This window comes from Aquarana catesbeiana, linkage group LG04, assembly GCF_042186555.1.
Source record: "Aquarana catesbeiana isolate 2022-GZ linkage group LG04, ASM4218655v1, whole genome shotgun sequence".
Taxonomy (NCBI): domain Eukaryota; kingdom Metazoa; phylum Chordata; class Amphibia; order Anura; family Ranidae; genus Aquarana; species Aquarana catesbeiana.
In genome coordinates, this window is record NC_133327.1 from 542650646 (window position 1) to 542666725 (window position 16080).

General features: G+C 44.0%; 1 protein-coding gene across 2 annotated transcripts in view; it reads right to left on the reverse strand.

Annotated features, from left to right (window-relative positions):
* SERAC1 (serine active site containing 1) overlaps window positions 1–16080 on the reverse strand; it is a 195035-nt gene that overhangs the window by 78198 nt on the left and 100757 nt on the right. For both annotated transcript variants that reach the window (XM_073627893.1, XM_073627892.1), the window contains exon 6: window positions 4502–4633. In XM_073627893.1, coding sequence (XP_073483994.1) covers window positions 4502–4633 — 132 coding nt within the window. The remainder of the gene's footprint in view (window positions 1–4501; window positions 4634–16080) is intronic.

Consider the following 16080-nt stretch of genomic DNA (forward strand, 5'->3'; position numbering starts at 1 on the left):
GGGCTGCGTGCTCAGATAAGGGTTTGGTATGGATTTTGGGGGGAGCGTCACGCCGTTTTTTCAACGTAGGGGGTTCCCCTTACAATCCATACCAGACGACATTGTCCCCTCTTTCTCGGGCTCGCTGCAATAGGAAAATGTGTTTTTCCTATTGCAGCGAGCACGAGATTATACCCTGTCGCAGAGAACCAGCGCGATAGGATCGCACTGGAAAAATTCTCGCGGGTAGGTGCTGTAGCTGCCCTTGCGTCGTATATGGTCTGTCGGACCAGCATACAGACGAACGGGCTTCCCGATAGGAACTGGGTCCGACGGAGTTCTGGCAGAAAGATGTGAAGCATGTTTCAAATCTAAAGTCCGGCGGATTTTCGACTGAAAAGGTCCATCGGAAATCCAATGAAGCCCACACACGGTCGGATTGTCCGCCAGATTCGGTCCGTCAGACCAGTCCGGTGGAAAAGTCCGCTCGTGTGTACTCCGCATTAGAATGTAAATTTAAATTATCCCCAGACTGACAATTCTGCTATTCAAAGGTGCCCCTGTGCGCCTACATCCAGAGCGGGGGCACTTTAATACAGGAGGGGTGTTAGTCGCGAGATCATCAAATAAAAACAGAGGGAAAAAAGACTAAAAAAGAAAGATAATGCAGCCACCACATCTAACAATAGGTAAACTGCAATATACAGTGCCTATTCACACCCCTTGAAATTTTCCACATTTTGTCATGTTACAACCAAAAATGTAAATGTATTTTTTTGGGGCTTTTATGTGATAAACCAACACAAAGTGGCACATAATTGTGAAGTAGAAGGAAAATTATAAATGGTTTTCAACATTTTTCAAAAATATGTGAAAATTGTGGCATGCATTTGTATTCAGCCCCCCTGAGTCAATACATTGTAGAACCACCTTTAGCTGCAATTATAGTTGGAATTCTTTTTGGGGATGTCTCTATCAGCTTTGCACATCTAGAGAGTGAATTTTTTGCCCATTCTTCTTTGCAAAATAGCTCAAGCTCAGATAGATTGGATGGAGAGTGTCTGTGAACAGCAATTTTCAAGTCTTACCAAAGATTCTCAATTGGATTGAGATCTGGACTTTGAATGGGCCATTCCAACACATGAATATGCTTTGATCTGAAACCATTCCATTGTAGCTCTGGCTGTATGTTTAGGGTTGTTGTCCTGCTGGAAAGGGAACCTCCGCCCCAGTCTCAAGTCTTTTGCAGACTCTAACAGGTTTTCTTCTAATATAACCCTGTATTTGGCTCCACCCATCTTCCCATCAACTCTGACCAGCTTCCCTGTTAAAGAAAAGCATCCCCACAACATGATGCTGTCACCACCATGTTTCACGGTGGGGATGGTGTGTTCAGGGTGATGTATAGTGTTAGTTTTCTGCCACACGTAGCATTTAGCTTTTAGGCCAAAAAGTTTAATTTTAGTCTCATCCGACCAGAGCGCCTCCTTCCACATGTTTGCTGTGTCCCTTACATGGCTTCTCGCAAACTGCAAACGGGACGTCTTATGGCTTTCTTTCAACATTGGCTTTCTTCTTTCCACTCTTCCATAATGGCCAGATACGTGGAGTGCATGACTAATAGTTGTCATGTGGACAGATTCCCCCACCTGAGCTGTGGATCTCTGCAGCTCCTCCAGAGTTACCATGGGCCTTTTGGATGCTTCTCTGATTAATGGTCTTCTTGCCCATCCTGTCAGTTTAAGTGGACGAGCATGTCTTGGTTGGTTTGCAGTTGTGCCATACTCTTTCCATTTTCGGATGATGGATTAAACAGTGTTCCATGAGATGTTCAAAGCTTGGGATATTTTTTTACAACCTAACCCTGCTTTAAACTTCTCCACAACTTTATCTCTGACCTGTCTGGTGTGTTCCTTGGCTTTTATGATGCCGTTTGTTCACTGAGGTTCTCTAACAAACCTCTGAGGGCTTCACAGAACAGCTGTATTTATACTGAGATTAAATCACACACAGGTGGACTCTATTCACTAATCAGGTGATTTTGAAATTTTGAAAAACATTTATCTTTTTTCTTCCATATCACAATTTGCCACTTTGGGTTGGTCTATCACATAAAATCCTCAAAAAATACATTTAAGCTTTTGGTAAACAAAAACATGAAAAAATGTGGAAAATTTCAAGGAATATGAATACATTTTCAAGGCACTATATTACTGTGACAGACCTAGCCGGGAGAGAGACTTTTGGAGGGGACTGTGTGCTAGCCTCTTGCCGATCGATCGTGGGCCCTGGCATTTGGGGGAACGGTGCTCTTTGTGAGCTGTATGCCTGGTGACCCGTGAGTTGATATTACTGTGGATTCGGGTCCTGGTCCCCCAGGACACACAGACTCTGGGGACCCTGGATTTGCCATATTGGAATAGTGGCTGATTCATACCGTTGGGACTCCTACTGTTAAATGCTAATGTCATTAATTTCAGCTACCTGTCTGTTGTCTGCTAAAATGTGTATTGTAAATAGTCTGGCCTAAAGGTCATGTCTGAGTAATCTAAGCTGTCTAAAGGGATTAGTTAATTAGCTCATGTTAATTAGGTTAATTAGGTTACAGGTGTATTGTTAGAGTAATATGAGTCGGAGGTATGCACCTCCACTTTTAGTGTATAAAAGAGCCTGTATATTGCAATAAAAGAGGTTCCTGTTTGAACTTACATACAGCCTGCCTGGTGTTTGTTCTGAGCTATCACAACTGGGTTAGAACGGCACATAGCTGAAGTTCTAATCCCGGAGCATTGGATGACCGAACCATCAGACGTTGCAATCTGATTCAAAAGCTGCAGAGGAGTGTCGGAAGAGTGGAACCGAGCGAGCAAGGGGCTCGTTACAATTACATTTTTGGTTTTAGGTTTAGAACCACTTCCATATACAAGAGATCCAGCAGCAACAATATTGCTTTAGGGCAAAAGAGATATACTGGGGTTGATTTACTAAAATTGGAGAGTGCAAAATCTGGTGCAGGTCTGCATTGAAACCAATCAGCATCCAGGCTTTATTATCAAAGCTTAATTGAACAAGCTGAAGTTAGAAGCTGATTGGCTACCATGCACAGCTGCACCAGATAATGCACTCTCCAGTTTTGATAAATCAACCCCACTGTGTCCATTTTGGCTGCAAAGTGCACAGGGCTGATGAGCATTTAAGAAGGAGAATTATGAGATATGTTGCAATTAGCGCAAACTACCCATAGTATATTCATCATATTAATGTTTAAGCATTGTGGTGCTTCCATAGGAATTAATATATAGAAGGGATGATTTTGGGATATGTTGCGTGTGTTTTTTTACTAATGATTTTAAAGTTTGTAATAAATTATCTTTTCTAAGCATGGCAGAGCTCTTACATTTTTCAAATATTGTTAATTTACTAGAATATAAAATAATGAAAAACAACTCAGCGCTGACACAAGAACAATATATAATAAATGCAAGCAAGCACAAAGGCAAATTCAACAAAAACCTCAGAAAACATATAAATAATAAGAGTGCTGCGCAGATAAATTGTCCATTTGATAATAAAATAATAAAAGGTGGAAGATGAGATCACCAGTGGATAGTCAAACGCCTAGGATAGGATCAGAGGTGACTAGAAATCCCTTTACCATATATGGATGGCCCCTCACCTGCAATCTTCGACCTGAAACAGGTCACACAGCATGTAAACCAAACAGAAGGTAAGCTGAAACAGGCGATAGTAACTTCTCATATAATGCTCCCACTTTGCTGCTGTAGGTTGGCTGGTACCTGTTCCATTAACTTGTGTTCAGCTCTGCTGCACTCTGCAGCTATGGGTGTCGCTGGCCTCACCTGTTGCTTAATATATAATTCCTTCCTGCTACTTACTGACAGGAAGTAGCAGGAAGGAATTATATATTAAGCAACAGGTGAGGCCAGCGACACCCATAGCTGCAGAGTGCAGCAGAGCTGAACACAAGTTAATGGAACAGGTACCAGCCAACCTACAGCAGCAAAGTGGGAGCATTATATGAGAAGTTACTATCGCCTGTTTCAGCTTACCTTCTGTTTGGTTTACATGCTGTGTGACCTGTTTCAGGTCGAAGATTGCAGGTGAGGGGCCATCCATATATGGTGAAGGGATTTCTAGTCACCTCTGATCCTATCCTAGGCGTTTGATTATCCACTGGTGATCTCATCTTCCACCTTTTATTATTTTATTATCAAATGGACAATTTAAATTTACTAGAATATACAGTAGGTGGAAAATTTAGAGGCCAATTTTTGGGAGTTAAATAGATGTTTATGATGTTCGATAAACTATTAAAAAAAACAAGAACGGTGTCTTCTGGTCAATATAAAACCCTATGTTGATGGACTTTTGTATATGTTAGAAATGCTTTTCTCCCCATCCAAACTGATTTCAATACCTGATAGCATGCTGCATTTGCCCATCAACACAAGCTGTAACAGGACAAAATCTACTTACACAATACCATCTATTAATCACTTACCTTGCCAATAATGGATCTTAGCTAAGTTTTCCACAGCTTTCAGACGGACTATTTTTTCAGGTGACTGGGTTTTCTTCAATAGAAGCCACACTGGAAACTCATGATCCTCCACATTGCATTTGCTGCGTGGTTCTTATAGCAAAATGAATACATAAAGTACATGTCATATATTCTGCCCAATGTTTATGCTTTCAAGAACACAGTATCCATTTCTATGATTAGATCACTCAAGAAGATCTACGCAAAAGTTTTACTTTCAGGCATTTTATTATGTGATGAATTTTGCTCATTAGATGTTTCCTTGTCAAAAAGGTTTTTATTAGTTGAGCATAAAAGTTTAATACAATTAGGTACAATAAGTACTAATAATATAACAGAAATGATAAATGGTACAACTCATTGGCTTATTTATTCACTACAACCAGGTAATTAATACAATATCTTACATTTAACATTTGGTTACTGTCTGACCAAGGGAATGAAGGAGATTTTATGTTAAAATAAATTGTCTCATTTGTTGGATCAGAGCTTTGGAGATATTGTTTTATTAAATCATTACATAGGTAAAATATAGTAAAAATAAGTTTAAGATGTAAGAAAGAGGAAAGGAAAGAATAGTAGGAAAGATAGAAATAGAAGAGAAAGAGTCCACAGGATTGATCCAGGTAACATGGCATGATTTTGTTGATATTAAGAACGCTATATTATTTTAATAATGGGGTGAAGAGTTTCCTTAGCTACCACGGTTTAAGAATTGAATTATCAAATATTACTTAATCCAAGGGTTCCAAGTTTTTTCAAATATAGGAATTTGGTCTCTTTCTATTGCCAGCATTTTGGCATGTGACATGAAAGTGTTTTATCTGTGTTTGGTCTCAGGTATTTCCAAGTTGGCAGACCTCCATGCGTTTGCAATCGTCTGTTTTGCAGCAGTGAGGAGTTGAGTAAAGAGTTTAAATTGATTATGTGTGAGACAATCTGGTTTTAAGTTGAGTAAGGCTATGACAGGATCTGATTGCAATTTTAGTTCAAACATTCTGGAGGCAATTTCAAATATTTTTCCCCAAAACGTTTGTACCGTTGGACAGGACCACCATATATGCATATGAGTGCCTGGATCTGAACAGCCCTGAAAGCATTGAGATGCTTGGGTTGGCGCAAATTTGGCCAACCTGGAGGGTACAAGGTACCAACGAGTTAGAACCTTATAGTTAGTTTCTACCACCAGAATGTTTGGTGAAGAAGATTTAGTTGCAGTCCAGATTTTAGACCAATCAGCCATATCCAACGATTTTTCCAAGTCCTCCTCCCATTTCCGGGCATAAGGTGGTTTTTCGAGGCCAGGATTCATTGAAATTTGTGAATATATGGAAGAAATCATACCTCTTGAGTGGGGGTCTTTTAGGCATACTGATTCAAAATTAGTGATTTGGGACATGGAGGTATTTGTGCTTACCAAAGGTGAATAGAAGTTTTTAATTTGAAGGTATCTAAATAGTTCGGAGTGTGGTAGCTTATAGGTATCGCAGAGGGTAGGAAAGGTGAGGAAGGATGTGGAAGAAATGCTCAGTAGATGTTTCTTTCTGTAAGGGCCTGTTCAAATAGTTGCAGTAGGATGACAGGCATTTAAACTATTTATCTAAACCCACTCACTAAAATCTCCTGTAAGGTTTAAAATGTATGTTACCCCAACATTTCATATTTCTGATATGTGTCCCTTTGTGTGAAATCCCTGGTGCTCCTGCCAGTCCCTCTGCTTTCCTGTTAAAACTGACCACGCTAGGCTGTGGATGCACATCCATACCAGTGTGATCAGTTTTCTTCTTTTTATTCTACCTGGGAGCACAGCCTGTCCATCCTCCAAAGGTCAGACTTGTGCTGACATGCCCCCCTGCCTAACTCTTCACTGTGAAGATCAGTGTACTGCTATTGCTCAGCCTCCTGCTGACATACCCCTTCTGCTCAGCTCCTCACAGTGCACTTTCAAGAGAGAGAGACACACACACACACACAGATATCCCCTTTCTGACAGGCCATTTTTTTGCTATACCGCACTGTGTTACTTTAACTCATAATTGTATTGGTCTGTACCGAAACAAAATTTATATCTTTGTTTCATACAAATAGAACTTGCTTTTGGTGGTATTTGATTACCACTGTTTTTTTTATTATTTGCGATATAAATAAAAAAAGGTTGAAAATTAAAAAAAAAAAATAAAAATTTCTGCTATAAAGCATATCCAATAAGAAAATGTAAAAAATCTAATTTTTTTTATACATTTTGGCCAAAATGTATTCCACTACATGTCTTTGGTAAAAAAAAATCCCAAAAAGTGTACATTGATTGGTTTGCGCGAAAGCTATAGCCTACCAACTATGGTATATATACTGGAATTGTTATTAATTTATTTTATACTACTAATGGCGGGGATCAGTGACTTATAATGGGACTGCGATAGTGCAGCAAGCAATCTGACACTAACCAAAACAGGGGGAACTGACTAACTGACACTAATATCACCAGTGACATTACTACAGTGATCAGTGATAATAATTCACACTGTCACTGTACTAATGACACTGGCTGGGAAGAAGTTAATATCGAGAGTGAGCAAGGGGTTAGATATGCGCTTAACTATGTGTAATGTGTGCTGCTTTTACTAATAGATCTCTAATTTTTGCACAAGTGTTTTGCAGCCATGAGTAACATAGAGATCGTTCCCTGTGTACAGAGCTCTGTGTTGAATGTCAACACAGAGCTCTGGGCTGTGACTGTACACAGCCAATCAGCAGGCCCCAATGAATCATTGGCTGGGACTTGGTATAATCTGTGTATAATCACAGCGGGTGCCGACTGGGGGGGGGGCGTATGTCCAGGCCTGATACCCGGAAGTGGGCAGAGACATACAGGTACGTCGCTCTGCCCACAGCAGCCGCCCATCCACAGTACATTGTGGGTGGACGATCATCAAGTGGTTAAACGCTAAGTTCACCTGAACATGTTACATGTTACACCTGTATTTAGGTAGTTACATATAACATGTTCAACATTCACCCCCTCCTCCCACGATACCACCCTCCCTCCATTCCTCTCCCGCCTGCTGCTGTCATTTACCGGCCGCTTTCCTGTCTGAATGAACAGAGTGAGTGATCAGTGCATTTTTTTTTGTGTGGCTGGAGCTGCCTGTTACTCTATGGGGATGCAGCGGCTGTTGTCCTAATTTGACAGGTGTGCAGGTGCGGGTGAGTGGCCCTGAATGCACACTCTCTGTACACGTGCATCCACACGCCTTTCAAATTAGGTCCTGTGGCTGTGTTCATACAGATGCTGCGTACCCATAGTGTAACACAGGCTCCCTGCACACAGCTCCAGCCACATAAAAAAAAAAAAAAAAAAAATCTGGTTCACACTGTACAGACCACAGCACCCATGTGAATGAGCCCCAAGACATCATTCGCATATAGAGCTTTATTTATTACCTCAATACACTTTTATCTTTTAGATTCAGCAGGAATTTTGTAAGTTATGTTGGGTTTCTGAAAACTTAAAAAACACGTGCAAATATGTGTAAACTTCTAGTTGGAAGGTTCCTTTCACAGGTGCCTTCCACAGGTGCTGCTGTGCTAGAAATAGTACAAATCAATATTAAGCATGTGACCACTGAAAGTCCAAAAAAGACGTGCACATAAACATATAGCAGTTCTCAGTTGATGAATTCCTTTCCCAAGTTCCTTTCAAAAGTGCTGCTGTGCTAAAAAAACATATGATGCTGTAAACAGGTGCATACGGGATCCCCCCACCCCCCATTTTCTCAGAAGACGAACTGCGCGTTTTAGAGTTAGGTCTAAAATTCGCCCCTGACAGGAAATTGAACAAATTTGATGGTTTTACTGATTTACACAAATTCATGAGGAAGGTGAATACCAGGAAGCATTATGCCAATACTCAACCACAGAGAGATCAGGAGGAAATCCAATCAACACACGCAGCTTAGGAATAGGTCGGTGTTTAACCCCAAAGTAAAAAACAACCACTTTAGTGAGGTTTTCAGGACCCTGGTTCGATCTTGATAAACTCAACATTGTATCAGGAAGGTGCAAAAAGATATAGAACAAGGGCTCAGACTGTTAGAAAAAAACAAAGAGGTTGTGATACGACCATCTGATTAAGGAGGAGGATTGGCGATTTTAAATAAAGGAGATTTTTTTGGCAGTACTCAATAGATTAGTTGACGATCAAGAAACCTATGACGTATTAAAGGAGAACCCTACAAACAAATATAAGGTCAAATTGAAAAAAATGATCAACAAAGCCTATAAAGAAGATCTCATCAATAAAAGAGAAGCTAGATATCTTATACCTGATGCCCCCTGTATGCTGGTTATCTATCAAATACTGAAAATTCACAAATGCATGGCCAAACCCCCAGGGAGACCAATAGTAAGTGGCATCAACTCTCTCTTCAGTAGGCTGGGGAAATACTTGGATTGCTTCCTGCAACCCTTGGCCCAAAAGTGACCAGCCTACTTAAGAGACAGTAAGGAACTGATTAATCTGCTTAAAGATATGTAAGTATCAGACGACTGCATCCTGGCGAGTATTGATGTTAATGCGCTCTACACCAACATCAAACAAAGTTTGCAGTAATGTGGGCCTTACAAAAGACCAATTTAAAGAGGAGTTCCACCCAGGGGCTCCATTAAAAAAAAAAAAAATCAAAAGTCAGCAGCTACAAATACTGCAGCTGCTGACTTTTAATTGGACACTTACCTGTCCCTGGGTCCAGCGATGCGGGGGGATCGAAGCCCCGCTCGTCCCCCCCCTCCGCTCGTCGGCGCCGGCATTTCAACTGTGGGCGCCGGGCTGTGGCTTCACAGCCTGGCACCCACTGCGCATGCGCGAGCGGCGCCGCGCGCCGTGATTGGCCGCTCAATCACCTGGGACCTGTAATGGGTCCCAGATGATTGACAGGAGGGAGGGAGCAGAGCTGAGCCCTTCCTGTGCCGAGGGGGAAGTGATGTCACCAGCCCAGGCAAAGGAAGAAGCAGACTACGAGGGACCACCTAGCAACAGGCATTTAGAGGTAAGTAAAAAAAAAATATATATCCAAATGTTTTTTTGTTTTGTTTTTATAGAATTTTTCAGGTATTTTTGTTTTTTTGGGTGGAACCCCACTTTAAAAAGGAAACAAAGACAGTTTTTGATTAAAGCACTGGATCTGGCCATGAGAGATAATTTCTTTTGGCATAACGGTAGCCACCATAGGCAGAGGAAGGGAGTAGCCATTAGGGCCAAGTATGCACCCTCAGTGGCAAATGGGAACATGGGGCCATACATGGGGAATTGAGACCAGAACTGAAGTTATACAAGAGGTATATTGACGAAATCCTCATTGTGTGGGCGGGAATGCAAGAAACATTTCTGGAATTCCTACATTATATTAATAATAACTCCTATGGAATTTCATTTATGAAAACGTACAATAAATTGTCTGTCAACTACCTAGATCTGGTAATTTTCAAGAATAATGGCAAATTAAACACATGCACTTTCTTTAAGGAGGTGGACCGTAATGGGTATATTCAGAAAGGAAGTTGCCATCACCCAAGATGGCTAAATGGGGTACCTAAAAGCCAGATGATGAGAATACACAGGAATTGTGACATCACTGCGGATTATTATAACCAAACACAAGTAATTATAAGTAGATTCCAAGAGCAAGGGTACGCGCCCAAAGAATTAGTTAAGACACAACAGGAAGTCCTACAATTGGATAGAAATGCAGTGTTACAAGATAAGGAACATAGAAGTAACAATTATGGGTTCGCTTTTATGACTGGGTTTACAAGACAATATAAGCAAGTTGAGAGAATAATATCAAAACATTGGCCATTACTCCTGAAGGATCACTTATTAAATACAAGGATCGTACCCGGGAGTTGGCGTTTTCATCACCCCGCTCACCATACTAAGCCTACTTGACCCGCAACGCAGTACTGCTTGGGGGTCCATTGGATCTGGTGAGTTCAACCATAAGGGGGGGGGGGGTGTATCCCGTATGCACCTGTTTACAACATATGTTTTTTAGCACAGCAGCACTTTTGAAAGGAACTTGGGAAAGGAACTTATCAACTGAGAACTGCTATATGTTTATGTACACGTCTTTTTTGGGCTTTCACTGGCCGCATGCTTAATATTGATTTGCACTATTTCTAGCACAGCAGCACCTGTGGAAGGCACCTGTGAAAGGAACCTTCCAACTAGAAGTTTACACATATTTGCACATGTTTTTTAAGTTTTCACTGGCTACATGCTTGATAATAAGATTTTTTATAACAGCTTACCTGTAAAATCCTTTTCTTGGAGTACATCACGGGACACAGAGCCACAGTAATTACTGTATGGGTTATATAGGCCCCTTTAGGTGATGGACACTGGCACACCCAAGACAGGAAGTTTAGCTCCCTATATAACCCCTCCCCTTACTGGGAGTACCCCAGTTTTGTAGCAAAGCAATACATGTGTAAACAGAAAGAGGGGAGGGACCTATGTGTCCCGTGATGTACTCCAAGAAAAGGATTTTACAGGTAAGCTGTTATAAAAATCCTATTTTCTTTATCGTACATCACGGGACACAGAGCCACAGTAATTACTGTATGGGATGTCCCAGAGCAATGCTATCTGAGGGGAGGGAGACACAAACAAAAATAGGGTGAAATCAGACCTGAGGACCTATACTGCTGCCTGCAGCACACTGCGCCCAAAGGCGATATATCCACATGTCTTCTTACATCCACCTGATAGAATCTGGTGAATGTATGGACTGAAGACCAAGTTGCGGCCTTGCAGATTTGAGCCATGGAGGCTCGGTGATGCACTGCCCACGAAGCACTAACAGCCCTGGTGGAGTGCGCTTTGATTTGAAAAGGTGGAACTTTTCTCTTCAAACCATAAGCTTGAATAATTACTTGCTGAATCCACTTAGCAATAGTGGATTTTGACGCTGCCTGTCCTTTTCTAGGAGTTTCAAGCAACACAAACAAAACATTCGTTTTCTGAATCTGAGCAGCCTCCTCCAAATAGCTTTTGACTGCTCTCACCACATCCAGAGAATGTAGTGACTTTTCTTCTGTAGAACAGGGTTCTGGAAAAAAAATGAAGGTAGAACAATATCCTAGTTTAGATGAAAACCTGAAACCACCTTTGGCAAAAAACTGGGATGAGGACGCAGTACTACTCTATCCTTGTGAATGATTAAACGTGGCTCTTTACAAGAAAGAACAGCCAATTCTGATACCCTTCTTGCAGAAGATATGGCCACCAGAAAAACTAGCTTCCTTGTCAAAAGGACCAAGGGAATATGTCGTACTGGCTAAAAAGGCTGTTTCTGTAATGCCGACAGAACTAAATTCAAGTCCCAAGGGTTCAGGGGTGACCTAACCAGTGGATTAAGCTGCGTTACCCCCTGTATAAAGCTAAGGACCAAAGAATGCGAAGCAAATGGCCATTGAAACAATACCGATAAGGCCGAGACCTGGCCTTTGATAGTACTCAAGGACAGCTTCATCTCTAACACCATTTGCAAAAAGGCAAGGATTCTACCTATAACATACTTTCTAGGATGCCAACCCCTGGATTCACACCAGGAAACATATGCCTTCCAGACTCTATAATAAATGACCCTGGAAGTTGGCTTCCTTGCATCAATCAATGTAGATATCACTGAGCCTGAAAGCCCACGATTCTTAAGAATGTGGGTTTCAATAGCTAAACCGTTAAATTTAGCGTTTGTAAGGTAGCATGGAACACTGGTCCCTGCGATAGCAGGTCTGGACGTGGTGGTAGGGTCCATGGGGCTCCTACTGCCATTTTTACGCTCTCTGCCTACCAAGATCTTCTGGGCCACAAGAACTACTGACTTCCTTTCCCGCTTGATCCTGCAAAGAAGTCGGGGTAGCAGCAGAATAGGAAGGAATGCAGAAATCAGTGAGAACTGATCCCACGGGGTCACCAACGCATCTGTTCCGTATGCAAGTGGATCCCTTGTTCTTGACACAAAGTTGTCGACTTTGCTGTTTAACCTGGATGTAGACAGATCTACATCCAGGATCCCCATCTTTGGCATATAGCCAGGAAGATGTCGGGGTGAAGAGACCATTCCCCCGGAAACAACTGCTGGTGACTTAAGTAGTCCGCCTGTCAGTTCTCTACCCCTGGAATGAAGCTTGCCTATATGCATGGCACATGCTTTTCTGCCCAGGTTAGGATATGGTTTACCTCTCCCTGGGCTGCATGACTTCTGGTGCCCCCTTGGTGATTGATATAAGCCACTGCTGTTGCATTGTCGGACTGAATCCTGACAGGACAATTCTGCAACCTGAATGTCCAGGTGTCAGGAAAGGTCTCCTCCGCTGGTAATATCGATCATTTGGCGTGCAGTACTGAGGTCCACCAGCAGGTGTCTCCTGGCAGTTCGGAGCTGTCAGAAGAGCTCTTTCCGGCAAGTATTCTGTCACCTTTGGGCTGCAGTACTGGCGTCCGCCAGGGTATTCCCCTCTGCAGACAGGTGTCACCTGAGGTGAATTAGCAGAGCTGCAATATAAATACCCGGCAATTGCACACTTATGTTGCCCTGGTATTGTCCTTGAGCCCTGAACTGCATCCTGTTACTCTGATTCCTGAATCTGAAGCCTGATTCCTGGTACCTGTTTATCCTGTTTCCTGTCTGTTACCTGAACCCTGGACCCTGAGCCTTGTACCTGACCCGTCCCTCCTGTGATCCATCCATCCTCTTTTGTCCTGTTTATCTCTCTTCCCAGCTACTGATTCCCTGTTTATGACCCCGGCCTGGCTTGACTACGATTCTGGTACTCCCTCTTTCTACATATGCTGGTTGGTTTAATATCACTGTTTGGTTGTTCACTCTGTATTGGTGGTATGTTCACATATGCATTTTCCTTAATAAACTTACTTTCACCTATTTATGTCTGGTTCACTCTGTCGCAGTCACACAGTTCTGGTCACATCTGGTTTATGACAGAATACCAGGGCCTTCCCTGACCGGAAGCGGCTGCACAGGGGAACCATTTTTGACTCAGTTTGGTTGCAAACATGAATGCAGATGAGGTTATTTTTCTCTACTGGCATCTGAAAGTGGTGATTATTGCCGCCAGGCTCTGAAAGGATGGTCTAGTGACCAGTTGTTTGCAACTATACGTTTGGCTCACTCCCTGGTCGATCAGGGTTATATATTGTTTGGGGAGGTGCAGCCTTTGATCAAGATATGTACTGAGCTGGCCCTGCCCTGTATTCCAGAGGGCCGTGATGATTTCACTCCTCCTTTTGATATGAATCAGGTGTATCCTTAGTATGACTTTTTGAAGATGATCCAGCCAATTTTTGTGAGCACTACTCAGCCTGTTCCCCACAGGTGATTGCTGAGTGCATTGTGTCTGCTCAGTCTTTTGTTAGACAGGGAGTTTTAAAAGCATAGTTTGTACAACCTATACTTCTATACTTTCAGCATGGTCTGACATGATGCAATCAGCTCCAGCCAAACAAACCACCTCTGCCACCAAACACCAGCCTACCCAAATGTATGTTTCCCCATCACCCATGTCAACCTCAGTTTCAGCTCAGTATACGCTGCTCCCAACCAAATACTCATATCCAGTCTCTGCTCCCTGTACCTACCCTGCATTCAAACCACCTGCCGCTTCTCAGCTGCCTACAAACCCACAGGAACTTCCCCCAGCTACTGTTACCTCTTCTCTACCATATCCCAATCCTCTTCTCCAGTCTGCTGCACCCCTCACCTACAGAGATTCAGTGGCTAAGCCAAAGAAAAAACTAAAGTTTTTTCCAACCAAGACGATCCTGCCAGTAACCCAACCTGCCTCCGCACCAGCGAATCCAATCCAGTCTGACGTCCCAGTGCCTGTTATCCAGTTCGATGTCCTGGTACCCGCCTTCCAGCCTGAGGGGCCAGTGTTCCAGCCGGAGGTGCCAGTGTTCCAGCCTGAGCTGCCAGTGTTCCTGCCGGAGGGGCCAGTGTTCCAGTTGGAGGGGCCAGTGTTCCAGCCGGAGGAGCCAGTGTTCCAGCCGGAGGGGCCAGTGTTCCAGCCTGAGGGGCCAGTGTTCCAGCCGGAGGTGCCAGTGCCTGCTTTCCAGCCTGATGAGCCCGCTTTCCAGCCTGATGTGCCCGCTCTCCAGCCGGATAAGCCCGCTTTCCAGTCTGATGTGCCACTGTCTGCTGCCCAGCCTGATGACCCGAAGCTTGCTGCCCAGCCTGATGACCCGAAGCTTGCTGCCCAGCCTGATGACCCGGAACTTGCTGCCCAGCCTGTGCCCATGCCCGCTGCCCAGCTTGAAGTGCCCGTGCCTGCTGCCCAGTCTGATGTGCCTGCTGCCCAGCTTGAAGTGCCTGTGTCAGGTCTCTCACTTACCAGACCGGAGAGTCCACTTGAGCAGAAGGTAGGCTCCCTTACGTATCCGACTTGCGGCCCCTGGTAGAGCAGACAGGAAGCACACGAGTGCGGAGTGGTATGAGAGCCTGTGCAGGAGTCCATATTACAGAAGCTAGCAGTCTTCAGACAGCAGATGATAGTCAGAGGCACAGGCAACAGATGCTGAGCAGGAGCTAAAGGCAGGTCAATGCACAGGCTGGGTTTGGCAACAGGCGGGCAGCAGAGGTACAGGAGGAGCAGGCAGAAGCGAGGTCAAAACAAGCTGGGGTCAGATGCAGGCGGAGGTCAGAAGGATCCAAAGGCAAGCCGGGTCGTCAACAGACCAGGAACTCAGGAACTCAGGAATACAGGAACTAGAAACAGGAAACAGGAACTAGGCACAGAGCTGTTGATCAGGCAGCACTGATCAGAGATAGCAGCAGACCTAAATAGGCTGATTGGTGCCAAACGTCGCGCTCGTGCGCGCGCCGATACGCACAGATGCCCGCGCACCCGCACGCGCCGGAACGCGCCCCCGGACACCGGCGCGCACACCAGCACCACCAGGCACAGCACGGCCAGCCGGATTAGACACGCCAGTGCCCCCAGAAGCACGCGCCCCAGCACGCACAGGAACGCGCGCACCAACGCGCCTCGGCGCGCACCGACGCCCAACCAGGTAACCTCTCTGACAGTGCCCCCTCCTAAAGGGCAGACTCCGGATGCCCAGCTGGGCCAACTTTGAGGCATGAGAAGCTTTGAATGACTGCAAGAGCTCTCTGGCGTGAAAGTTGCTTTCTGGCTCTAATGAGTTGTCTTCAGGCCCATAGCCCTTCCACTTTAGGAGGTATTGGGTTTGGTTGCGTCTTCTTCTGCAATCTAAAATTGCCTCCACCTCAAACTCCTCTTCGCCGTCAACTAGGATAGGCTTGGGTGGACCGATACTATGGCCAACAAAGGAATTGGGAGTAACTGGTTTCAAAAGAGACACGTGGAAGACTGGATGTATCTTCAAGGAGTTAGGCAGGTCAAGTTCATAGGCCACGTTGTTAATCTTCCTCTTAACCAAGAAAGGACCCAAGTACTTAGGGCCTAGTTTTCTGGACAGACAGGCCAACTTCAGGTTAGCGGTG